Source organism: Phallusia mammillata, chromosome 1 (assembly GCF_965637545.1).
Source record: "Phallusia mammillata chromosome 1, kaPhaMamm4.hap1.1, whole genome shotgun sequence".
Taxonomy (NCBI): domain Eukaryota; kingdom Metazoa; phylum Chordata; class Ascidiacea; order Phlebobranchia; family Ascidiidae; genus Phallusia; species Phallusia mammillata.
The window spans coordinates 14,541,068-14,567,001 of record NC_137252.1 but is presented as its reverse complement, the minus strand read 5'-3'; the positions used below and the strand labels follow the sequence as shown (position 1 = coordinate 14,567,001).

The window sequence follows — 25,934 nt, the reverse complement described above, 5'->3', positions numbered from 1 at the left end:
CATTTTGTTTTTTGTTGTGTAGAACTCCACTTTTTATAAACTTTGATAAACCCATTCGTACAATATCTTATGAGAAGCCTCTGTGATGAAGGGAGATATTTGTTCGACAAAATCGGGCCTCATGAGGGCGATAGAGGACGATTTGGATCAGCTGTTGGAAACCATAGAACAGGCGGGAAGATCTGTTTCTGTCAATCAACATTTAGACGAAGATATTTTGGCCAGAGGCCGCAACGGATTTAACGAAGAGAAGTTGCAAAAAACGTCAGACAGCAAATTGTAAGCATAATGTTTTTATTTCGAAAAAGTTTACTGAGTTGTGTTTTTTTTTTGTAAAAAAGATTTTAAACATGGCCAAACTGTGGTCACGATTTCCTAACATTCTCCATGTTTTGATATTTGACTACAGAACACGAAGCAGATGACGTAATTTACGTGTCTGTAATGACTTAATTTGACCTCAGTTTGTTATGCATATCAGTTATGTTGCCTTTTCAGTTTTGCTCTGCTTTGTGTAACGTGTATAGGGGTAAAAGTTAAAACTTAAAAAAAACGCTAACATGTTTTAGCATTTTGAATAATAATTACTTGTTTAAGCTATATAGTTTTTTGGTACTTGTTTAAGCTATTGATGTTCGGTAAACCAAAGAAGGTCTTATTCACCATAAAACTGAAGCACTTTTGTTTCTGAAAGCTGTGCTAGTCAGCTATTAGGTCTACATCGGTCACTTGACATCAATATTATGTTGTAAGATTTTGTGGCCAAGGAATTTATATAACGCCAACGCAGTTTTACAGCCTATTGAAACAGGACAGCGGCAAAAAAGGTCAAGTCAGTAAACAGTAAAATAGGTCTCCCGTGGTGACGAGCTAGATGTCCAATGGAGTTCTGTCAGTGTCACTGTCAGCAGACTCAGTTCAGTACTAGGCCTACAGTGCACAGTAATTTGTTGGCAACACTGTTTTGGCTGTTTTGGCAAAACCATGTGGTAATTTGGAATGTTAAAAGTTTCTGTGTGATTGAGTCGTTTGTAACTCATTTTTATCAGTTGGACTTACACATACTTCATTTAAGTGCTTTTTTGAACAGGATGTTCATAAGTTCCCTACAGTTTTTGCCAAAACTAACCACAAACGCATTTAAATAGCATGAGGAATAGGATCTAGCAATATCTTGCAAGGGCCACGGGCAGTGCAAACAAAAAGGCAAGCAGTGTCGACAGGTCGAAGATGCGAAGTCGTTATTTACGCAATTACGGTCTGAGCAAGTAGAACAACATTCCAATCTTAGCCAAGCCGTTTTAACGTAGTCAACCGTTGAGCAAGGAGGTTTGGTCGTACCAGCAAACTCGGTCCCATTTAAGGACATTGATGGTGTTAAGGGTATTGAACTGTGAAACAACAAATTTTTACCTAACAATACTAACGTTTGGTGCTTGTCTATCGCAGTCCGCCTAATTACAGAGTTGTCATTTCCTGGGCCACTGAACTCTGTAGTCGATTTCATCAGTGGTCTCTTGGCGCTTGAAGAATAGCAGCGCAGACGTAAGTTCGGTTTCCGTCACGGTAGTGCACCTTTATGCGGAGAAAGGCCTGTTCTGTGGTCAGTTGAAAACATTGCGTGGTAGATCTTAGCTTGAAAGAGAGCACTGATGTATTTATTTGTGCCAATGCTCTGGGCATCTTATCAGTTATCAGTATCTGTTGCATTTAGAGTGGGTTGAATTATCAGCAAGTCGTTAACATACCCCAGGGATGATTTAGACATAGCCAACAGTTTGGAAGTGTCTTCAAGACATGTACGCATTTCCAATTCGTAGGCGATGCGTTTGAACAGGAAAGTCAATTTCACGCTGTCATAAAGCCGCCAGAGACATTGTGTGATGAATTCAACGCCTTTTGTGCCTCCCGGGCAGAAACGAACAACTGAGGTGGTAACATTGTTGCAAAGGTCACGTCCATTAAAAACCGAGTAAGGTTGACTGTTTGTTTATCTCTGCGCACCGTTAAATTGCTAGTTAACCTTTGTGACTCAAGTCCTTTAAAATTTTGCTATTTTACAGATTGGGTAGCCAACATATTAAAGAGTTTGACATTGAATTTCCTGACTACGATAATCTAAACCCGTTGCTTAACAACACAACTGGAAAAGAGTTACAAGACCCCAACTCCTACTGTATAAGCGAACACTCCGCCACAGGTAAGGACTTTGCTATTTTACGAAAAAAAATTCATTTATTTCTGTCCATCTTTAAATTTTAAAAATATATTGCCATTTTTAAAAAGTTTTTGAATCATACATATCTTGTATCAATATGCAAAACAACTGTTATTTTGCAGATGGAAATTCGAAACTAGACCAACAATCAATATATGACGAGCTTTATAAAAACCCGAATGGTTTTAGTTTTTTACCCAATTCATACCCAAATGGTAAATTCCAAAAGCATTTAATGAAGGATATTGCCATTTCTCAATTTGACTCTGTTGACTGCGACCAACATACCTCCGATCAGCCAAAGTTTAAAAGCAGTCCAGGCAAAAACATTGACTCCAAACTGGATACCAGTTTTTCACCAGTCATCCTGAGAAAGTCACTTATTGTGACTAAAACAGCTGGAAAGTGTGCTACAACAAACACTAAAATTGATGACTTTGAATTGGAGGACATGATAAAAGATGTTGAAGATGAAGCTTACTGGTTTATGAACAAGCAATCGGACACAGAAAAGAGTGCGACTCTAAAATTGTCTCCAAGAACTGCTTTTACTAATATTGAGCAGTTCCAAGCATTTGAGGATAGGAATGGACAAGGATCAGTTTTATCTCCCAGCAATTCTGATACGGGAATAAGCGAAAGAAGCAGTTTATCAAGCCCCATGTCTCCAACTTCACTAGATTCTTGCAGCTCATCTTCTTCAGTTTCCTACCACCAGTTTACAGTTGAGTAAATTAAATAAATGTAATAATTTTATTTGAATAATGCAACCACCGTTTAAAAACTATCGTGTTTTAAAAATTACACATTCATGCTGTGGTTGATTTTCATTCATAGAAATTTACTTCTGGGCAAATATATTTGTTTAAATAAATGCCCCTGGCCAAAGTTGTCAATGTACATTGCATTAAATGTGTGGACTTCTTGGTTGTATTAAACATCAATATCTGTTTTGTTTTGTCAGAAGTCAGCTGGGGAATTAAACAAAAGCCCTATAGTGTCAAAACCTCCTAATGGTCTAAGGCCAGCACCAAATAAACCAACAACAGCAGCCCAGAAGCCTGCCAAGTTTCCTGTGACATCTCTTCCAAGCAAGAGTGTTAAATCCCAACCAAGTAAACCCAGCTATTATGAGGTAAACTATTGCTGACTTAGGGATAATTATTATATTGGCAAGTTCAATTGAATGATTCAGGAGTTGTGCTAATTAATTAAAATATGTAAGTCCAATATTAAAGTATATTGTTTTGACCATATATGGTAATCATCCGCTTTCTATATCAATACTAGTAGTATGTGGCAAAAAAATTGTTCTTTAAGCAGTAAGTATTTGTTTTTGACCAAGCAAATGCTTATGTGCAAGGAGTAGTTTGTTGGTATGGTGCGTGTTTATTGCAAGTTGCCACTGCCCTTAAAAAGTTCGTTTGTCGGCGCCAAGCCAAACAAATTTGAACCGGCAAGTAACCCATTCCCACCACCCTGCTGTTCTCATGCATCGTTGAGCTTTACCATGCGTAACCGTTGTGCACTAAATCACCAATCTGCCGCAGATCAACGCCACAGGGCCGTACGACAATGTTCAGCCGCCAGCTAAAGCTACGATGCGAATCAAGGCGCCTTTGCAAAGTCAAGTTCAACCCAGCAAGTCGTCCATTGCAATAGCTACTGAACAGTTACGGCAGAAACACCAAGAGTTATTGGCTTTACGCAAGGCTAAAGCCCGATCCAGATCAAACAGCGCTCCCGCCAGCCCAACCTTGTCCAGGAAACTGGGTGCAGGTGTGTATGTTGCTATAAATGTATTATTATCGATTTTTTTTCCAGTATCGTTGGCGTAGATATTCGTTTGATGTGGTTTCGCTAATACTGCCAGCTGAAAATAATAATGAGTTTGTTTTGACGTAAGCTGACGTATTAGCCCCATTTTGTTGTTCACAAAAGCCAACTAAACTGCACAGCAGGTGTTTTGTGACTTTATAGTTTTCTAATACCTGTGGCTTTTCTAATACCAATACCGTTTTCTTAGTTACATGTTGCAACTTGCAAGAGTTACATAACTCTGTTTTGTATTACTATTCGTCATCCAGGTCAAATATTTCGAATTTTCAATTGTCCAAAAATCCCAAATCCAAAAATGTAATTGCCACGTTTTTGATGCGAAAACATTGATTGTAAGTGACGATCAATGTATAAAATCTTGGGCCAAATTGATAATATTCAGTTCTACAAACAAAGCCACACAAGTTAAAAACAAATAAACCGCGGTCGCTTGGGACACGCGACTGCATTTAAAACGGCTTTTAAGAAATGTCGTGCCCTCTCATACTTCAAACAATAAAGGCGCCCGCACTTATGGTGAAATGTCTGCGGTGACTGCTTTAGCGCCAAAGTGCGAATTCCGTCGCCGCCGCATGTGTGTATTCCAATTCCGGAATGACAATGAATCACGTGACCAATTTAAGTGTTCTTTCCGTTTCGAAACATTCTGACGTAACGCACTTCCTTATTTCCCACAGGGAAGCTAATTTTGTCAAAAACTGTTTGAACTGTTTTTTCGTGCCAGGACAGTCTTTCCTTTTTCAACCAGCTAACTATAGGTTTTTTATTAAAACACTAAGCTGGGTCAAGCAAATGCAATTGCTGGCATTGTTAGCGTTATCGTAGGTTAAGTTTTACGCTAAATCTGTCAGCACAATCTAAGGTTTGTTGGCGACACTATTTTGTTGTAAACTATGAACATTTCGGTTTACAACAAAATAATGGAAACATTGTGTGTATTTCTACATTGTCAAAATTTTGGTCTAATCCGTAAACTATTGGGACTTTACGAAAGTGCTAAAAAACTTGAATGGAATCTTCAGCACACTCTTGAAATTTGATTGTGATTGAAATTGTTATGAGCAGATGTTTCCGGCGGAGGTGCAGGAAGTCGGAGGAGCGGAAGGACAATTGGGAGAAATTTTGCAACGAGTCGTGTTCGTCATACAAGCACAACAAGCTTACGGGATCGGAGTCCATCGCCAACCCGGTAAAATGCCAAACCAGTTCTTTTACGATCTTTTAACGGTCCCATACCTCTTCGTGATTCTAGTTTAAACGGCAAAGTTAAAGAAATAATGATTAACGCCTTGCAAATTAACCGAATAAAAGCTTAGCCCTTAACAATGCTCTCTTTTGATCGAAATTTATACTGGTGGACTATCGTTTTCTGAGTATTTTGGTGCGACATTTTTTAATCCATGGTATCTTGTGGATTGGTTAAGCATACAGAGCCCCTCGGATTATCCAAATTTAGAACATTTGGTCTTAACAGCTTCACGTATATCCGGCCTCTCGCTACTTGCATTGAATGTTCTTTATCCATTCGAATCTAATAGCCTTCATCCGGTTGCTTGTTACAGGCGTGGCGTCAAACAGTATTTTCCACTGTGTGCTATAGCTTTTTGTCGGATGCAATTCGAAAATTAATTACCCTTTACCGGTCCGTTGTATTGTGTTTGTAGAAGCGAAGTGCCGTTTGGAAACCGACGAGGTTATTCTCGAAGTATGAGCTCGTCCACTTTGCCTGCCGATATCAACAATGTCATGAGGAAATCGGGTCAGTATCAGGCCCTAAATTTAAGTTTTAACAGGTTTTATGTGTTTGTGGGTATGTATCCCCTCCTAATGCAAACTGGTGTAAATCCGCTGGGAAAAGTGTGAACTACTTCAAAACTGTTTAGATTAACATTTAAGTTGAGAAAATACTTTAACTGTAAAATACGTTTTTGTGTTCTAGTATCTGTTCGCTCTCTGCGGGGCCGTGGCTTGGGAAGCACTTCTTCACTTCTCTCGCTTGATTCGGAATACGAAGAAGATTTGCGCGAGCTGCATGATGACGCAGTGAGAGAAAGGAAAAAAGAGCAAGCAGCTGCGGCATCGGTAGGTCAAAATAGGGGGAAGCAGCCAACAGCTGAGATGCTAATTTGGGGCACTAAAATATATTTCTGGTGGCCTAATGCTAATTAGAGGCAACTGTTGAAAAGAACAATTGATTTCACTTGGGTGTAGTGTGAAACGACCTCTCGCGTCGTACAAAATGGGCCATATTACGGTTGAGTTAGTGTGTTTGGCGGTTTTGATAAATGTGTTAGATGAATATTAAAATCAAACATTTTTTGCGACATTTGTGACATTTATTGGATTGTGGGTAAAAAAATGATGCACTTGAAGCAGCCACAACAATGGCCTGCGAAAAGCTGCAATAGCAATCTATTGTTTGCACTTCGCAGTAGCTTAAACGGGCCGTTTCACCATGCGCATTTACATACAACTGCAGTTTCCAACAAATCCTTCGTAGTGCTCTAGTTGCCCTTTCCTTTCAAATACCGAGGGTCTTGCAAAGTGATGCTTAACTATTCTATACTGTGGTTTGAGCATTACTAATAGTCTATTTCCGAACGATGCTATCTCAAATATTTTACCCATGACGGCATGAAGGTCGGATTCCCCAATTAAAGGATTACAAGTATTATGTTGCTACCGATTTTTATTTTTCCTGTAAGTAAACAAAATACCCACGGTTTTAGCATTTAACCTTTGCCCGTCAGCCCAACCCGTCTCTCGTGCTGTTTTTGTTTTCGAACTTAAAGCGCAAAACAATGTATAAAAAGTGACTGTTACGGAAAAAAGCATGTTTTTTATAGTATTTTTCTTGCATTTCCAGCGCAGGATTCGATTTAAATTCTATGGTCGAGCCCAGTGGTTCTCAAACTTTTCATATTTTTTTCAAAACGGCCCCTTTGCCATTATTTTGAGGACTCGCAGTCCTTATGTCTGAATGTGTATTTCAGAAAAACGAAAGTTGATTGCAGGATTTTACCTAGTTTGCCAAACAAGACAAAAACATTACAATTGCATTTTTCTTAGTTGTCATGCAATAAAGGCCATTGTTTAGCAATTGAGACAGTCGATTCTCAATTATACTTTGATTTAAACTGATTCAATGGCACAAACTGACGCCAAATAAGATTATAGAATTACTTCAACCTTTTCGCGGTCCCCCCAAAATTGCCTCACGGGCCCCTAAAGGACCGCGGACCCCAGTTTGGGAACCGCTGGTCTAGCCAAAAATAATGGATTACAAATCTTCACTGTAACATTGTGACAAATGCTTGATATCGAGCAAGACTTAAAAACTGACGCATTTAATAATCACGTGATATCTCGGTTCAACGTCCGGACAGCTAGAACATAAATTGTCTCCGTTTTGTGTTTGTGGACAAGTGCCATCCGTATTCATCAGAGCACAAATGTCAATGATTAACATATCAGCCGGTGACGTCGACGCCTGATCAATCACCTGTCACTTGACATCGCTTGTTTCATTTCAACGCAAAACAGTGTGGTCATTTTGTTCTTATTTGTCGCGCTGTGTATCGAGATTTGAGTATTTAAAGTTGTAGAATTTTTTCATTTATTTTTGGACGGCCAGGAGCATGCATAATGAACCAGGAGGTATTTGTTATGGATAAAGAAAGATATTGCGTTTTCTTTTAGATATGACATCTTACTGGATTATTTATTACAAAAAGTTGAACTATGCAATTATTGTAAGTAGATGTAGCAGATATTGTTGTTAGTATGCACTAATGCAGAGTTGGTGCGTCGTTTTATATGCTTAATAATTTGCTGCACTTGGAACCAAGCAATAATTGTCTCATATTGCAGGAAACTCATTTTGTCTGATCTTAAAATTTTGTGATTTTTTTGACTTTTTTGGGTTGCAGTAGGCTCCTTTGAAAGTTTTACAAAGTGATAAACGTTGGTACTAATTATGGGTCCCCTTCCCTGAAGGGGACACATATTGATTTTACTCAAAATGTTTGTTTTTTTCTTTTTTTTTCTTTCATTTTTCTTCTCCCCAAAGTTTGTCCGACTCGTTTTTCCATCAAATCCTTGATGGATTTGGCTGAAATTTACACAGATGGTAGATATAGTTATGTAGATGTGCACCCCACTTTGTTTTTGTTGATAACCCCAGTATTTACCCCGCTAGCCCCCTAAAATGGGTGTTTTTCCCCCGAAGTTTGTCCGACTCGTTTTTCCATCAAATGTTTGATGGATTTGGCTGAAATTTACACAGATGGTCGATATAGTTATGTAGATGTGCATCCCACTTTGTTTTTGTTAATAACCCCAGTATTTACCCCGCTAGCCCCCTAAAATGGGTCTTTTTACCCAAAGTTTGTCCGACTCGTTTTTCCATCAAATGTTTGATGGATTTGGCTGAAATTTACACAGATGGTAGATATATTCATGTAGATGTGCATCCCACTTTGTTTTTGTTGATAACCCCAGTATTTTCCCCGCTAGCCCCCTAAAATGGGTGAGTTTTTAAACAGTGTCAGAATTGGCTGAAATTTGGATTTCTTGTATAGTATGCCATTTATAGGTGTCGATTGTTGTGTTCAACCCTGTAGTCCTAACATTTACCCAACAAGCCCCTAAAGTGTAAAACATATTTGTATGTTACTGGGCACCACAAATGAAAGATTTCTTTGGAGCAATAGTGTTACAAGGGCAACCAGTTGTATGTTGCTCGTTGGTGGTCGTTTTTGCGCCATGGCAGTTAGGGGCTTGTTAACAGCCCTATGACGTCAGAAACATGAACGGTTGTTGCTCAAAACACCTCTAGTGGGCGAAATTTTAAACATTGGCGGATTGGGCTGAAATTTTGCAGTACTATTGATTGAGTCATTGTGGTTTTTATATATTTTTTAGTTTGTGTGTCGAACCCAATTAGTTGCCCTACTAGCCCCCTAAAATGGGTCAGTTTTTTAAAACGTTAAATAGGACATACTTCAAACAATATTTGGGGTGAATCTAATTTTATAGTTCGTATTCTACATAGTATTATTATTTAAGCCCAGTGCCGATCACTGTGTTTTACCTTACAACACCGGACTTTCTCATGGTTATCTCTTGAATTGCATTATTTTCAACTTTGCATGTGTGGGGACCCATGAGTTTTTGCCTGCAGAAACGACTAAAGTTATAAAAGACGATGGCTAATATGGGACCCAATACAAAATAAGCATAGGAAATATATTTATGTTTTTAAAAAAAATTTTTTTTTCACAATCATTTTAACAAACAATATTTTCCTTTCCTGTATTATAACCTTAACAGAAAGTCCTGTTATCAATCAGTCTATTTTGGTCAACAGGAAAAGGATCGACTCCAGAACATACTTGACATGTGCGCCGAGTTTATGAGCCAAACCCGTGAAAAAAATGAAAAACTTGATCGGGCATCTGTCGGCGACGTAAAAGGTTTGTACCGTTTCCTCGATGACTGGGTTTCATGCTTTATCGATTTTGTTTTTATTTCACCCGTTAATTTGTCAACCGGGCCGTAGTTAATGAAAAAACAACGACCCTGAATTGAATTCTGACCCTTGTTGCCAAAGTTTTTCGATCCTCTGCCAGTCATGCAAAAATCGATAAGCCTGTAATGGGGCACTGAATTATATTGTTTGGTATTTTTATGGGTCCCCTTCCCTGAAGGGGACACATATTGTTTTTGTCTATATTTTTTTTTTTTTCTTTTTTTCTTTTTTTTTTTTTCTTTTTTCTTTTTTTCTTTCTAACGCAGATTTGTTCCCACGTTTTGGTCAAGAAAGAATGGTTCAAACTTTTTCAAATTTACACATATTACAGATATTGGTCTAAAGATGGTCCATGTGAATTTTGACCCCGTTTGAACCCTCGGTTCACCCACAGCCCCCCAAAACGTGAAATTTTTAGCGCGGATTTGTTCCCACGTTTTGGTCAAGAAAGAATGGTTCAAACTTTTTCAAATTGACACACATAATAGGTATTGGTCTAAAGATGGTCCATGTGAATTTTGACCCCGTTTGATCCCTCGGTTCACCCACAGCACCCCAAAACGTGAAATTTTTAGCACGGCTATTGTTCCCACATTTTGGTCAAGAAAGAATGGTTCAAACTTTTTCAATTTTATACACGTTACAGATATTGGTCTAAAGATGGTCCATGTGAATTTTGACCCCGTATGACCCAGAGATTCACCCGCAGGCCCCCGAAACGTAAATGTGTCTAACGCTCGTTTGGTCAAGAAAGACACTGTAGGCAGAAGTACCAAGAGAGTAACTCACTGGTTTACGATAGCGGGAGGGCTCAGCTTGACGTCGGACAGACGTTTTACGAGACATCGTTTCAGTGATTAGAAATCAGCTGTTTTGCACAGCAATGCTATGTCGTTTTATTAAGTTATCACTCACATTTTTAGTTTTGGCGAAGGTTTTACACCTATGACGTGATTTAAGCCTAATAACCGTGCTTCGGTTTTGTATATGTCAAGAAAAACTTTGTTAATAAAAGTTAAGATGAAAAAATTAACTTGACTTTTTTGCCAAATAAATGTTTTTTTAAATGCTCGCTGTCAGGTTGGCCGCCGCATGATCACGGGTTACTTAAGGTCAACTAGTCGGTATTACAAACACAGCTCAGAACTTTCTTCATAACGTAGCGTTTTTTTAACAATCAATTTAGGAGTCAATACTCAAGGCATGTATAAATTAGGCTTAACAGTATTGTTGCACACGAATGACGGCGTGCTATTGAAAACGGTGTCAAAAGGTCAAACAGTCGTTTGGCGTGTGCACCCTGAGAGGTTACTACAGGTCAATGGTACTCATTTTGCGAAACAAAGTTAAATGAAAAACAATTTGTTATGTATACACTTGTAGCAAATTGCTTTTTAATTTAAAGTGTCTGTAACACAACTGTTACAGCTTTCTAAAAAAAATTGCCCGACCTTGGAGGACTATATCTGGGTTAAAGCAAGAGATTAGATTTAAGTCTTTGTTACGTTTTTTTAATGTTTTTGTAATTACATGAATAGTGCAAAAAGAATACGAACAATTTTTTTTATTGTTGGGTTAATGCTTTCTAAAAATTTGTCCTTAAGAATGTAAAAATCACCGCAACATTTGTTTACCGTAAATCCGCACAAACATGCGTGTGGGGACCCATTAGTTTTTGTTTACAAAAACAATCATATGTGTAGATCAAATGATGTGTATAGTAAATTGGTAAATATCGTATAGAATATATAAAATGGAAGTATATCAGAAAGCCACTCTTCTAGTTTTTCCAGTAAGTAGCAGTAGTAAATATTGCCCAAAAAATCAGGACCTATATTAAGTACTTTCGAAAAGGTACTTTATTTCTGCATATTTTTCAAACCTAGTTCGCGAATACACGTATTGCATACGTTTCGTATCGTGATGTACAATATGGTTGTAAAACTAAATTTTGTGGTTTTGTGCCATTAAAAATATTAAGGTCGCCGGCCCAAAATTTACCACCAAACGCCACCCTAACGCCACCCTAACGCCATCAAACACGCGGAAAAGACCACAAAGCACATATCGATCTTTAATGCACTGATAAAGGCTTGGAATAAAAATTTAAAAAAAATGTCTGAATTTGCCCATGCCGCGCGGATATAATGCGTCGAAACATTACTCATCAATATTTTACGTGGAATGTTGTTAACGGAGCCGTGGATGCGTGGTTGATTGAATATCAGGTCTCGGGACGTTGTCAATTATTCATGAGATTTCTAGGTCAAATTGGGTTTAATACTGTAAATGGCCACATCATTAACGTCGGATGTTATGCGTTTTTGCTGTGATTTTTTATTGCGTTATGAAACGGAAATTTTGCATTTTTTATGTGGGTACATACGTAGTATAAATGTTTCGCGTTTTAATCGATTTTTTTGATAAAAATCGTTGGAAACATTTAAATCATAACAAGTGAGACGATGTTGTATCATTTAAACTAGGCGTTTTTTTATTTAGGTTGTTTAGTTTTATTTTATTTTTTTGAAATCCATCAATGCATTCATCAATCCAAACATTAAACTCAATGTGGTGTCGTATATGAGCTAGCAAATGACATTGCAAACGATGACTAATACGAAAACGTTTTGCTTTTAGGGAAACCTTCTACCGAGAAAAACCCAAAACCCGAAACCGCTCTCAAGAGCTCCCCGTCTTTACCGGTGAAACAAAGCAACTACCGGCGTCTTGCCTCTTTTGAGGAAGATATTTTAAAACAACCACTGAGTAGCCGAAAGCAGGAGGTAGTCCGACCTCCTAGCGAGCCCACATCGCTAGATGGGGAAACAGAACTAACCCTGAAAGCTTTGCAAGGCGAGGATACAATCAAAGCCGGGTCTTGCGAAGCAAGATGGCGTCTTCCTTCTGTAAGTATCTTGTTAAAGTGATAAGAACAGATTCCATTTAAATAAGGTAGGAGACACCAAAGATGCTTTTGTAAGCGAAATATATTCGTTCTATATAAAATAGCTAAGTTTAACCTGGAAACTAAATTTTCCAAACTTAAAATCGTTACAACACGGTAACAGAATATGGAATGATTCCAATAATCAAATTACTAGGATTTGTAATTATGTTGCCTATAAAAGTTTTAGGTGATTGTGTTGCTTTCATACATAATTGGTAAAACCCAAAATTTAAATTTCCTGCAAAGTTTGTAATTTTAGAGCATTTCATCTTATACCAGTTTCTAACATAAACAAAAACACGTTCATTTTCATGGAAGAAAATCGTTAAGCGCTAATGTACTTCATAAAAAAAGATATTATCCGATCCTCAAGTCAATACCCCGCAAAAACTTCACACGCAAATATCAGGCATATTTTGGTTCGTGTGACGTCACAGATCGTACGAGAGTCGTCGATTCAAGTGTTGACGTCACACGCAGCGCATTCGAGCGGCCAAACTTTTACGTAGTTCAGATCCGGTTGTTGGTGCTCAACTGTGCGAGTTTAAAACCCTTCAATTGACTTGTTGTTATAGTTCACCGGTTCGTACAACTTGTAACTTTAAAACACAACGTATCCAAGCGTATCTGGTTTCAATTAGCGGTGCCCGTTGTGTAAAGGCACCCACTTTGAATGCATACATATTGTTAACTGATGAGATTAGGTTACAAGCGAGTCGGCGATGATCGCTTGAGGATAATAGTACGTTCGTGATTACTGGTTGCTATTCTGCTCTGTGCGAGACGAGAGAAGTTTGTTGCATTGAACTGTTGCTAAGAACCTGCTCATACTGGTTGTTACATGTACAGTTTTAAAGATTTATTCAGCCTTTAGCCCATACAGGAAAAAACAGGCCGTAGTAACAACTATGGTAAGTGAAAGTTGTTTTAAAACTTTATGTGAAGCCAGATTTGTCAATCGCACGAAAATTACCTTGCCGCTAAAAGCAGGATTGCTTGAAAGTTTTATGCAGTCGTTGTGGCAAAGTTGCTAAATTTGGTAAAAATCCTTAGGATATCCGGTAAGAATACATATATTTTGTAAAAGTGAAATGACCTTGGTTTTAGTGCATTGCAGAGACATAAACCACGGTTAGCTACACGAAGCGTGGTCGCAAACCCGTTTCACGGTCGATAAGATAAAAATAAATTGAAGTTTTTAATGTTGTATATACATTTCTTTGGCCAACATCAGGTAACAACAATCACAAAACATTATGCAGCGTTTTTTTTTGTTACTTTTCGTGGCAGTAGGATAGTCGGTCCAGTCCTATTTGTAATTCATTAGCGTTATGCGTGTTTCTAAGCCCCCAATAAACCCTTACAAATGCGATTGTGTCGCAGCCGATGACGTGTTTTATGGCCCTGTATGACGCCTGCAGCTGAAAATATTGTTTGTTCATGTGGCCGAAGTGATGTAAAAAATAAAAATCAAACAAATAGCACACAAACAAAACGCATCGAAGAAAAACAATGAAATTAGGTCTCAACTAACTGTTTTTAAAGTGCGCATTTTGCGGTTTTAAGAATTCCAGTTATGAATAAACACCGTAATACTGTCTTAGAGGTGTTGGCATTAGTTTGTCGGTTTTAAAAAGAAATTAAAAACCTGCTTGGAATATAGAATCAAATTATAAAGCAAATTTTTTTATGTGATTGGCTTTGTTATTGTGCTTTTTGCTCTCAACCATTCACAAAGGCGTTACTGCCTGTTTGTGCAGATAACAGCTTGCGGCAAATAGGCCAAATAATTGTGGTTTTGTTTGTCTGGACGTTACGAAACGATGCACGCTTTGTGCATTAAACTGTGACGATTTTTCAAAAGCGTAGTCAATGTTCAATGTATTTTCCAGTGATTTAATTCATGTGCGTTATATTTAATCAAGTCTCCAAGCCTAAACGTTTCTGCGATTTCCTAAAACTGCAGAAATCACGTTCTGGACATGTTTAGCAAAAATCTAACAAAAAAGCATTTCCGCGCAAACTAAATGCAGATAACGTTTTAATTACCACCACATTGCTTTATTTCCTTTCTTGCCTCGGCCATTATTTTACTTTTGTTTCATTGTCACGTTGTTGGTTACAATAAAAAATGACTGTTGTGATGGTTACAGGCTGACGTAGCGGAGGTAAAGCGACTTCGCGAAGAGGGGTTTTCCCGTATCGACGAAATCAAGAAGAGAATATCTGAGCTTGAACTTCAACTGAGCGAAAGTGCGAGCGAAGTAAGAAAGTCGATTTTTTTGTTTTGTTTTAGGTTTGATAGAACTGTGTTTGCATTATGAGTGTATGTTTAATGAAAACCTCGATATCACTAAATCAAAAATTGCCCGAAAACTGATTTTGTTAGTATCATTTTTTGTGTAGGTTAAGGCGTGCCATATAGGAAATTTAAGTGAATCGCTACTTTATAGTGTAATTGGTTGTATATCATGATATATCGGTCGTTTAAAAAAGATATTTACTCTCCAATCCAAAGTTTTCCAATCTTAACTAGTGTATTTGCGTTGATACGTAAAATATTTTCTTTTTCAATTTCTTATTTAAATGTTCCGAGAAACTCTCGTTACACACCTAAAGTCAGTAAACCCGCTTGTTTCACTAATTATTCGCCATCGCCTTGGGCAAGTTGTGCCTCATAAAAAGATCTGAGATAATTTGTGTGGCGCTTTTCTCACACGACAAATAAAGACATTATGACCAAACTTTGGCAACTTCAGTTGTAGTAATCATAATTGTCGTGTCCGTTGCGAGCAAGTCAATAACGATGAGTTTATGAGTTTAGTTTGCCAGTTTTGTAATGTCCGTTCAGTTTTCTTAGTTTATGGGGGCATTGATTTCAGAAATCAGAATTTGTAATGAAGATTCAAAAACAATTGCGTGGCGTATTGCATCAAAGTCAGTACCTTTGATTACCCAAAACCTCACATTGTTTAGGCAAATTTTTAGTGAACAAAATATAAAGTGTTGATATTACAACATTAATAAATTAGTGATAGAGTTTTCATCAAATTAGGTCCAACTGTACACCTGTGGCTCAGTCTGTCATTACAACATCACTTGTTGTCAATATTGCGATTTAAACATCAAAACCTGAAGCTTGATGCAGACAAAATATCGTCTGGGACTTAACAAGTGGTTACCGGTGCCTTGTATTTAAGTCACGCCTTGACGGTTCTGTTTGTCGAGACTGGAACGTTTCCACCCCCGCCTCTTCTCACAGTTTCGTTTTCCCATTAACACATCACCCACAAGTGTCCAATTCCCTTCTTTTGTCCCACCAACCATTTGCCACCCGGCCTAGTATTTCCAAATCAAACCTCAGATCTGATTCGGATTTAAAACCTACTGGCTTTCGGCAGGCCATGTCTTGCGTACTGACGGTTTCCGATATGTAACCACCAGGCCTGTGTGAAGGAGATGACTGCTGTTTGTCAAGGTGCGGGTTTTCGTGGTGTTTGCCCTCACACCCAAGGCTGCTTTATATTTGCGTTGACTGTGGACGTATGTTTTATTGTCTGCTGCGTACGTGTATATGAATCAGCAAGCTCTGAATAGGTATCGCTATAAACAGTGTTGCAGGGGAGATGTTATATGCGATTTTGCATGAAAGTTTGAATCAAAGTAAATAAGTGTTGCTCAGTCTAGAACAGTAAAATAGATTCTGTGAAAGTGGCCTGAAACTACTTTTTAACACATTTATGTCTGCCTTGCTAAGTGAAGTGCGGTTGACTGTATGTGGCTGGTTTAATATCGCGCTTTGAACCTAAGTTAAGAGGTTCAGTTTTTGTGGAAATTTTTCCTTTGGTAAGCCAGCATCATGTATACCTTAGAATTGTGGGTAGTTCTGCAGCCTCAATTACCTGTGACAGATGCAGTACTAACTGAGTAATGCAAATGCAGCTTTATTCTTTGACAATCATCCTGTAAGAAATAGGCATGTTAGAAACCATATACATGCGAAGCTAGGTTTCATTAAGACATAAATGTCTAGTGTCTTTTTATCACTGGTCACAATTTTGTGTCCAAAATAAACATAAAGTTATCCTAAATAAATTGCCCCTTACGTTGTTTGTGAACCGTTTGTTTGCTTAAAGACAAGTACAAGCTGCCAAAAGAAATGATAGGCCAATAAGGTTGTGGCCAGTAGTCACGATTCTTAAATGTCATAAACACAAATGCAGTTGTATCTAGTCAGCCGTCCGCGAGCGAAGAAGGTTACTAAAAAAGGAAATTTGGTTAGATGCAGGATGCAGTCTTTTCGGAATTGTTGCTTTGCAATTAAATGTAAACTGTTAACTTAAGATCAAAAAGTCATCTTTAAAAGCTGTTTCAGCAATAGACAAATATGGTCAACGTTGTTGAATGTATTAAAAATGTTGATATTTTTTGTTGTTAGCTTGAAATGGAGCGTGCATTAGTGGAAGGAGAACTGAACTCGGAACGAACTTTGCTTGAAGCTGACGAAAGATCTTGTGAGCAAGTAAAAGATAAAATTATTCAACTTGAAGAGGAATACATCATGCAAAGAGAAAAGGTGCTGATTCTTGTTGACAACATCATTGTAAACACTAAACACTACTTATAGCTATAGTTTTGTATGTTTAAGCAAACTGACGTACAATTAATTTAGGATTCCAATTATAAAGCTTTTGTAATGGCCTACAATATGAATAAATAGGAAACACATTACAGCTTAGCCCCCAATTGGGTACAGAAAGTTTGATTCCAAATGTGTTTTTAATGTGCTGTAAAAGTCTTTTAGTACGTTTTTTAATCTCGTTTAAGATGTTAAAGGGAGTGACATATTAAACTACGCAAAACCAAGTTGGTTAAAATGGGACCTCACGACCGTTGTTGATTTGAATGAAATCATTCAAACCTCTCTCGTCTATCGCTGGTGGTTAACCGCATAACCAGTCAACTGTATCAAGACATATTGACTCAGAATTTCGTCGCTTTTGTGTCAGTAGCTTGTGTTACTGCGGTCGTATGGTACAAGTGCATAGGGATGTTTAATTTGAAAGAGAACTCTACTGTTTTTTAGAAGTCTACTGTACCATGAATCTTTATTTAAAATCCGAAATTTGGGGGCACGGTTTTGATTTGCAAAATGTATTTGTGTTTTAGCACCAAGGTTTGGTTGAAAAGGAGAAGCAGAAACTGAATGAACTTGGCCAGTTAATATCGGAAACTAAACGTCACATCGACAAGTGTCCTGAGAGTATGCGGGGTTCCATGGAAGAAAAACTCCACAAGGTAAAATCACCAACAAAACAAGAATATGGTGGCCTAAAAAATGTCCCCCACCCCTTCCCCCCCAAAAAAACACGCAATCAAAATAAAAAGACAAAGCAAGGTTCAGCAGGTAACGCAAACAGCCAACTCGTTACGCGATGACGTTATCCAGCCTTGGCCGAGTTCAGTGTATGACGTCACAAATAGCACTGGCACTCGTAGGCCACGGCGAAAAAAAACGCACTTTTGTTTTCCCTAGCGTTTTTCATAACTGGCACTTTCGCGCCACGGCGAAAAAACAAACCTTATTTTGATAACTGTTGCAGATAATAAAAACGTCATTTACAAATGTTCACAGGCTTTTAAAGTCTATGTCTAAAATTTACATTTTGAGAAAGTAAATTAATCACTGTCAAACAAATTTCCAATACAATTGCTTAATGCTAAAGCAAGTTTTTAACTCATATCACTGATGATGGCATGAGCATTTGCCGAAACGTTTGAACAATAAAGCATGTCGCTTGTTACATCTATTTGGGCCGTTATTTTCACCATTAAGTTTTTAACTGTCATTACAAACGAATTGTAAAACAAAAATTAACGCAAAGCCTAATAACATTGTATTTTTCTTCTTCGCCACAAGTGATACACAATTGTAAAACAATAGGACGCACAGTAAAAAATTATAAACGCGATTTAGAGTCAATTTGCAGTCAAAAATATATTCTGACTTCCTGGAAACAATAAACATATCTAAGGCAAATTACTTTACACTGAATTTTAAAACTTTCCCTACTTGATATTGATCCATATTTTTAGGCACAGGAGGAAATGGAACAAGAGAGCCAGAATTTTGAGGATGCCGAATTTCAGGCACTGGAAACAGTAAGTCGGTTGGATGAGGAAAAGGAACAGACTCAGCGAACCCTGATTCGGCAGAAGAGAAAATTGGAATTACAAATCGACGCTAGAAGGGTAAAGAAATGTTTTAGAGAACCGTGCGGCTTTTTGTTTTGTGCAGAAATCGTCGCTAGTTCAAAGTTATTGTTTCCATTACATAACAATAATAATGATTAAAAACGTAAAATGAAACGGATACCAAGAGTTGCGCATATCGCTGTTAGTCGCGTAAAAGTGATATAAAACTCACTTGAGATATAAAGTGGTGAACAAATACCGGCTCAAAGATTTGCCAAAATTGTCTTTTGTGAATTTTGTTGTTGTTATATTTTCAAGCATGCATGATCAGTACCTTTGAAACGTATACAACGTCGTCATTGGTAAAAATAATTCAGCGGGGTTTCCAGATTTGATCCACTTTTTAAGATGTTCATCAACTGCAATGTTTACGTCGGTAGGTACGCGTCACGACCCTGGAAGATCAACTTTCTGACGTCACTGATCAACAGCGAGTTGACAACCAGCGACTGAATAACGAGAGAGATCAAGCTATTGCTGCATTACAAGAGGTATATAAACCGTAGAAATACAATAACGGTTTTGTCTGCAATCGATTATTAGCATAAACTTTCGTGATTGGATAATGGAGATCTCAGCATGACGTGTTGTAGCGTCACAGAAACGTGACGTAACTAATAAAATCTTTTTAGTTTCGATGTGATGTGTTTAGGTTTTCAAATAAAAGAACTGATTTTCTTATTCAATCCCCAAATTTTTTTTGTTTTTTAGTATACACCGGTAAACTTTTGACCCCCCCAAAAAAACTAACAATAAACAAACCTTACAATTTTTAACCTTTTGTTTTTGTTGCTTTCTCTTAGCAACGGGAAGAGACCACACTCCTGGAGCAGAAGTTTTATCAACTTACAGGCGAAATGCCTCCACCTCCTCCCTCCATCCCGAAATCCCACCGTCGCATCCCATCCGCTGCCTCACAAGAGCTTACTCTCGCACCCGATTCCGGAAGAAGTAGCGCTTCTCCTGTGAAACGACAGATCAGCTCCGGGTCTGTTGGAAGATCAATGTCGGTTGACAAAGTTGGAATTGAGGCAAGTGAACATGAAGTTTTTTTGTAACTAACTATACCCATATTTGATAAACAATAATAAGAGAAGAAAACAACTTTTTTCACGTTGATAAAAATAATCTTTTTTCACGTTTATATAAATATGCGGTTGGGGAAGGTAGATTTTTTTTGTTACTGTTTGACATGCAATAGGTATTAAATTAACCCCGCCACTGGTGATTTTTACAGAACTGTTAAAATGGTTTTGATACATCAGTAATCGGACAATAATGCCGGTTAGGCAACAACTAGACAAATAAACTATTTTTTCCCCGTTTAGTAAAGCTTATCACAATTTTTATACAACACAACTTTATTTTTATCTATCGTGCCTGCATTAAAATTCCATTTGCATTAACCCAAATATCGCGTTAACACCGCAGTAACCCTTTCGCTTGTATTACATCAATTTATACAGGGTCATTAGCACCTGGTGCTTTCAAGTCGACCTTAATCTTGCCCGATTTCGCGCTTGTCTCTCGGCCAACATCTAGTTAACATTTCTGTTTGCGCGCAGGCCGACAATGAAGCCATTGTTACGCAAAATCGCCAGCATGGAAGCTTATCCCCGTTGTTTGGAGGCAAAACGGGTCAAGCAGGCGACAGACAAGGTAGGTTTTGTCCTGTGTCCCTTTTTCGATGACTTTGCTATGAACTTTTTTGGATGTCGAGATTTTCGCATGCTTTTGTCGCGCTGATGGTAGATTTTGAAAACCCGATTTGATCCCCATTTAAGGCTGTGTTTATTTTGACGGCAAAGGTGTTTCGTTTTATCTGTATATGGCAGGCAATATATTGACGCCAGCGTGGGTGGGCTTTTATGGCTGCAACAGCTTTGCTGCACTGTCGGCATTTGTGTTTACTGTAATCTTGATGGTATTTTCTTGCTCTTTACATAATCATATTGACACAAGCAAAAATGTCACATTCTTTTAGTCACAAAACTAGCTGCAATTGTCTGTAGAAGTTTGTTAAGGATTGTTAGATTTCTACAAAAATATTAATGATTGTATACACGTTGATTATTAAAAATGGTAAATGAGTGATTAGATTTTTATCTTCTGCCTAATAATGGTTATTTAGACAAAGTCACTGACCGCTGCCAAATGTGCTTTATTTATATTGTTTTTTTTGCAATTTTTGGCTTTTCTGAATCACTTACTCTTCACTAAGCAAGCTTAACTTTTGTTTGTCCTCGTTCTGATATTCTTTCTTTGGAATTCGCTCGTCAATCAGGTAAACGAGCAGCTGATGACACCTCCCTTATGACAAGCTACAGGCGACAACCATTCGCCGACTCCCGCAATCCCGCTACATATTACAGCACACTTCCTAAACCCTTAGCTAATAGGATGCGCCGAAGGGCGGCAGGTAGTCACGTGCACGTTTGACGTCATCATCCGTCACACTTCACTGATTGTTGTCACGCACCAATACACCAGCAGTAATGTTCATGGCAATTCCAACGGAAGTGTCCATTATAATTCGTCACTGTCATGAATGGTGTGTTGTGGTGTCACGTGTTTGTTTCGGATCACTAACTTTGTAACGTTGATTTGAAGTGGTGATCACTTTCTGTAAAGGATCAACGTTAAGTGTACAAAAAGATGAAAGTGTAATTGTGAAATTTAGTTCTTGTCGTACCAGAGGATCGTTTGTAATTTTATAAAAATTAATTATTTTGACGGCGATTCGGTTTTGGCTAACATAATTGTTTGCAAGAAATGAAAGTAAAAGCGGCTAACTGATTAAATTATAAGATAACTAAGCGCGTCCCCACAATATTTAAATCCTTATCCTAACTCAGATCGCAATCCTGCTGACGTACCGAAATGCATGACGTCACCAACGGTTACTGTCATGGTTCAGCGATTATGTCGAATAAGTTTCAGTCCAAATTCAAATTATAATTCTGTACATGATATAAAAAAGCAAATTCAACATCCATTTAAAACATTTGGTCTCAATATATTTGTAAATATTTCTTACTCTTTCACAGAAACCTCTTCACCACTTGGTGGCGCAGGCCGACCTACAGTTGACATGACAACGGACGAACAGCTGAGTGCACTGCAACAACGGATCAAGGCATTTGAAGGCACTTCGTCATCGCCCGGTGCGCCGCCCTCATCTTATCGTAGCAAACTTAGTCCTTCAGCTCATCCATCATACCAACGCTTAGGAAGTAGTAATAGTCAATCAAGGTACAAGTTTAGCGTTTTTTTTGTGATTTTTTCTAACAATTACCTTAACTTAGCTGACAATTCCAGCATAATCAAATCAGTCTGTGTATTTTATATTACAAACCACAGCGGATATCGATTTTACCTCATCATTGGTCCTTATTCAAATAGAATATCTGATGATAATAAGAAATACACGGATTGATTTGAGTGTGCTGAAATTGTCCAAATACCTTTGTATAAGTTTTATAAAACCATAATTGTTATTTTTCACTCTTTAAAAACAAAACTTGAATGTGTTTTTTATGTGCAGGTTAAAATCGTCGGACAACATCAGTATCAGTTCCATAGACAGTTTGGACACGACGCTGTCGGCTTGGTCAATACACAGCCAAGACACGTAAGTGTTTTCCTCTTGCAGATAACGCACTGTTGTATTAGTGTGATTCATTGCACACAGCTACATATGGGTACGTCAAAAACAATAATGTCATACACAGTGTATCAACAATAAAGCCTTTACACGTTACCAATGTTTCAATTTGTGATTCATTTTAATTAGACTGAAGTTAGAGCACCGCACGCGCTATAGCTGTGTGAGGTTTTGTGTTAAACGCCAGTATGTAATATGGCGTGTACTGCTGTATCATTGCTCAAACATAATTTTGTAAAGGAACCAATTGGCTTATCTGTCGTTGCAAGTCAAATCCTTTGAGAATTTCAACGCTGTTTTGATATGATTTTGCCACAATAAATAGTAACACTAGAACCTTAAATGAGGTAGCAACCAGAGATGTAATAGCAATTAATGTTTTTTCATACAGACCGGAAATGAAGAAGCTTATCGAAATGGAACGCCTTATCTCCGAAGCAAAAGCCGAAAAGCAACGGCTACTGGTACAAGTGGTAAGTCAACCATTCAGGTTAACAAACAATGACAGGTCATTTTCTAACACAAATACCACGGCCTATAGTAAATAATTGAACATCTTACGTCATTTTGTATGGTGGAATTTATTAAATTTCGTATGCACTCTACGTCACAAATAATTCGTTTTGTTACGTATAAGATCGTTAAATCAATTATAGTATTCTGATGACATCCGGGCCTTTAATGGTTTTGTTATCCTTGACTCAGAATAAAAATTAAACATACTGGAAAACAAATGGCAATGAAAGTTTTCATAAACATACATAAGTCGTTTGATAAGTAAGAAATCAAAATAAAATAGTAGAATGTTGAGATTTAAGGACGAATTGACACATTTGTGCAAAATATAGACACCAAGGCTAGTTAAATCATTAAACGAATCAATACTATTTGCATCGTCATTCTGTTGCTTACGTTGTGGTTATAAAGCGTGGAAACTAAAACGCTCAATGAACCAACGACAGGTTTTCTCCAACTTTTATGTGTTACATTATATAAACCTAGATCAAATTTTATTATTCAAATGCTCATTGCTGTATTTGCTGCTTTGTAGGCGAATCGAAACACATCTGGTGAAGAATCGAGTCCTAAGAACAGCGACACCGGGCGGCCGTCCACCGAAGCCGCGTCGAATGATGACGTCACGCAGATGGTGAAACTTCGTGCAAACAATGGCGATAAACGTCAGGTAAAAGAATATACAACTCTGTCGATAATAAATGAAGCAATCGATAGATCAGCTGATTCAATGTGAGAGAAAACACCTTTCTATCACTAAAGTTTGACCATTTGAAGACCGCGTTTTGAATTTATTGTAACATTAAGTGACCTATAACCCGAATTGGTATTGTAGCAGGCTCGACCAATGACGCGCTACCTTCCAGTGCGGTCATCAGAATTCAACTTAGCGCAACATATCGAGTCATGTGGACACTCTCCCGCCACCTGCCGGAACTTAACCATCAACGCCACGTCATGTCGGTAAGTAAAAAACAAACAAACAAAAATATGAATAATGTTGTTTTTCAAGCCATAACATATGGACTATCTATATTGTATAGGCAGGGTTGCCATCGACATACCCCAAAATAAGGACAACCGAAAAATTAAGTTTTCATACAAAACGAAACAAACATTTTTGAACAAATCTTTGCTTTTATACGAGCCATGGCAGCTCAGGTCTCGGTTTACTTTTCATTGTAGCAGGGATTGGACTTGTAGTTGTTGAAAATAAGACAAAATAAGGACTCAAGTGAAAAACAAGGACATTTCTAACCACGGTACATTTTTCTAAGACATTGCCCTTCAAAGTAGGGACAAATCTTAGAAATAAGGACGGTATGGCAACCCTGTCTTTAGGTCTTTTTTTAAACCGCGTAAACCGTAAAGGGTTATAAATTGATATTTCTCCGCATGACTTTGTTTTTTTGTTTTCTCGTTCTGTATAGGAATTATACAAGTTCGAGTTTTATATTTTTTATACGCAGGGGTTACCTTACTAAGATGGGTGGCAGGATCAAGACTTGGAGAAAGCGGTGGTTTGTTTTCGACAGAATCACCAAGAACCTTACGTACTACAGTGGTATGTTATTTCGATCTTAAAGTGCGTCACAAGTTGCAAACAAACTTTGTTTCAATTAGCCAAATTTAGAAGGAAATACAATATGTTTTTTCGTCTCGTTTGAAACGCTTCTTTTACCGGCAAAATGATTTTCGCAGATAAACACGAAACAAAGCTGAAGGGTATGATTTACTTTCAAGCGATCGAGGACGTGTTTTACGATCACCTTAAAACATACAAAGTAAGCATATCTTTATGGCTGGAGAACCTGTTTTAGTGTTTTTTTCTTTATGTAAAGCTTTACAACCTTAACTGTAAGTAAACCCAAAGAAACGAAACAGTAAAAAAGAACTACTTTAAGGTGCCTAATCAGCGGTATGATACAGCGAAATGCTGGTTATGTTTTTCTCACAAGTTGTTATGTTTAAAGTAAGTCTTCGCAAGTCTATTTACCAAGTCTTTAACTTCACATTTTCGCAGAGTCCGAACCCATCCTTGACCTTTTGTGTGAAATGTTACGACCGTGTTTATTACATGGTCGCGCCAAGTGCCGCTGAAATGCGAATCTGGATGGACGTGATTGTAACAGGCGCAGAAGGCTACCGGGAATATATGAAGACGCTCGAATAACGCGGTCCGCTCATGCGGTTTACCTCAACGCAAGTCAGCGAATCAGCGCAAGGTATGAGAACTTCATAACTGAAAGTGGAAAAAAGAAGTGCTTGAATTCTGCATCACAATGCAACATGAGGGAGTATTTGGTAGGAGGCCAGCGTTTTCTTCATTTTTCCTTGTATTGCGTTTTTACACCGTGTTTTAAAGCGATGCGTATTTTGGATTTTAACGATAAACGAGAACATGTAAAGTTAAAAAGTGCAATTAAACATCTCTCCCAAATTGCAGTGGGTCGTTTTTGTCTTTATTTACGGATGCGTGAAGCCTCAACCGTTATCATTGGTTTTCACAAGTTTAGATAGCATTTACTTCTTACGACGTTGCATTTGAAAAACTTTGCGCAAGAATTACTACCCTCAGTGTAGCAATAAAACTACTACAAAAGAAACTATTTTTCTGTCTATATCTTATCTATGTTGCTTCCTTGCAATGAAATGTCTAGCGCAAATCTACATTGCCTTTTTCAACAATCATGAAATTTGGTAGATAGCGACCGTTTTTGTATTGAAGCAAATTTTTTAATCACCTCTTTGTTATGACTCTTGCGGCTCTGTTAACTTATATCTTGCCTGAATGGAAATGGTATTTGTAGTATGCAACATAAGTCGTCTTGCTGCAGAATTCCCAACTATTATCCGTGCTCACCGCAGTGTTGTTTTGTCTATTTTATTCACTTATGTGTTAATTGTGATCGCTGTCACTTTGTTTTTATTTTTCTACTGCTAAATAAAAATGAAAGCAAAA

General features: G+C 37.8%; 1 protein-coding gene across 4 annotated transcripts; it reads left to right on the top strand.

Moving 5' to 3' along the window:
* On the top strand, positions 1 to 25,934 carry LOC145219112 (pleckstrin homology-like domain family B member 2). 4 transcript variants are annotated; one of them, XM_080086498.1, is made up of 26 exons: positions 1 to 279; positions 2,064 to 2,200; positions 2,341 to 2,942; positions 3,183 to 3,353; positions 3,769 to 3,997; positions 5,123 to 5,246; positions 5,722 to 5,816; positions 5,997 to 6,139; positions 9,426 to 9,531; positions 12,228 to 12,496; positions 14,691 to 14,801; positions 16,976 to 17,113; positions 17,707 to 17,835; positions 18,634 to 18,789; positions 19,173 to 19,283; positions 19,596 to 19,823; positions 20,358 to 20,451; positions 21,077 to 21,211; positions 21,840 to 22,044; positions 22,337 to 22,423; positions 22,848 to 22,929; positions 23,508 to 23,642; positions 23,808 to 23,935; positions 24,442 to 24,536; positions 24,674 to 24,756; positions 24,996 to 25,934. In XM_080086498.1, exons 1-26 carry the CDS (start codon positions 86 to 88, stop codon positions 25,143 to 25,145), a joined length of 4,137 nt encoding a protein of 1,378 aa, XP_079942624.1. In that variant the 5' UTR covers positions 1 to 85; the 3' UTR covers positions 25,146 to 25,934. The 4 variants fall into 4 exon arrangements, with proteins under 4 accessions (XP_079942624.1, XP_079942627.1, XP_079942643.1 ...); XM_080086501.1 differs by having other exon boundaries at positions 23,811 to 23,935; positions 24,996 to 25,890; XM_080086510.1 differs by lacking the exon at positions 1 to 279 and adding an exon at positions 1,768 to 1,972 and having other exon boundaries at positions 24,996 to 25,890.

What these genes read in the sequence shown, in the direction of transcription:
- LOC145219112 (XM_080086498.1), top strand. Translation starts at nt 86, where the DNA reads ATGAAGGGAGATATTTGTTCGACAAAATCGGGCCTCATGAGGGCGATA. An exon ending in CGGAGTCCATCGCCAACCCG is followed by an intron (nt 5,247 to 5,721) that starts GTAAAATGCCAA and finishes TTGTGTTTGTAG; the next exon opens with AAGCGAAGTGCCGTTTGGAA. An exon ending in TCAATACACAGCCAAGACAC is followed by an intron (nt 22,424 to 22,847) that starts GTAAGTGTTTTC and finishes TTTTTCATACAG; the next exon opens with ACCGGAAATGAAGAAGCTTA.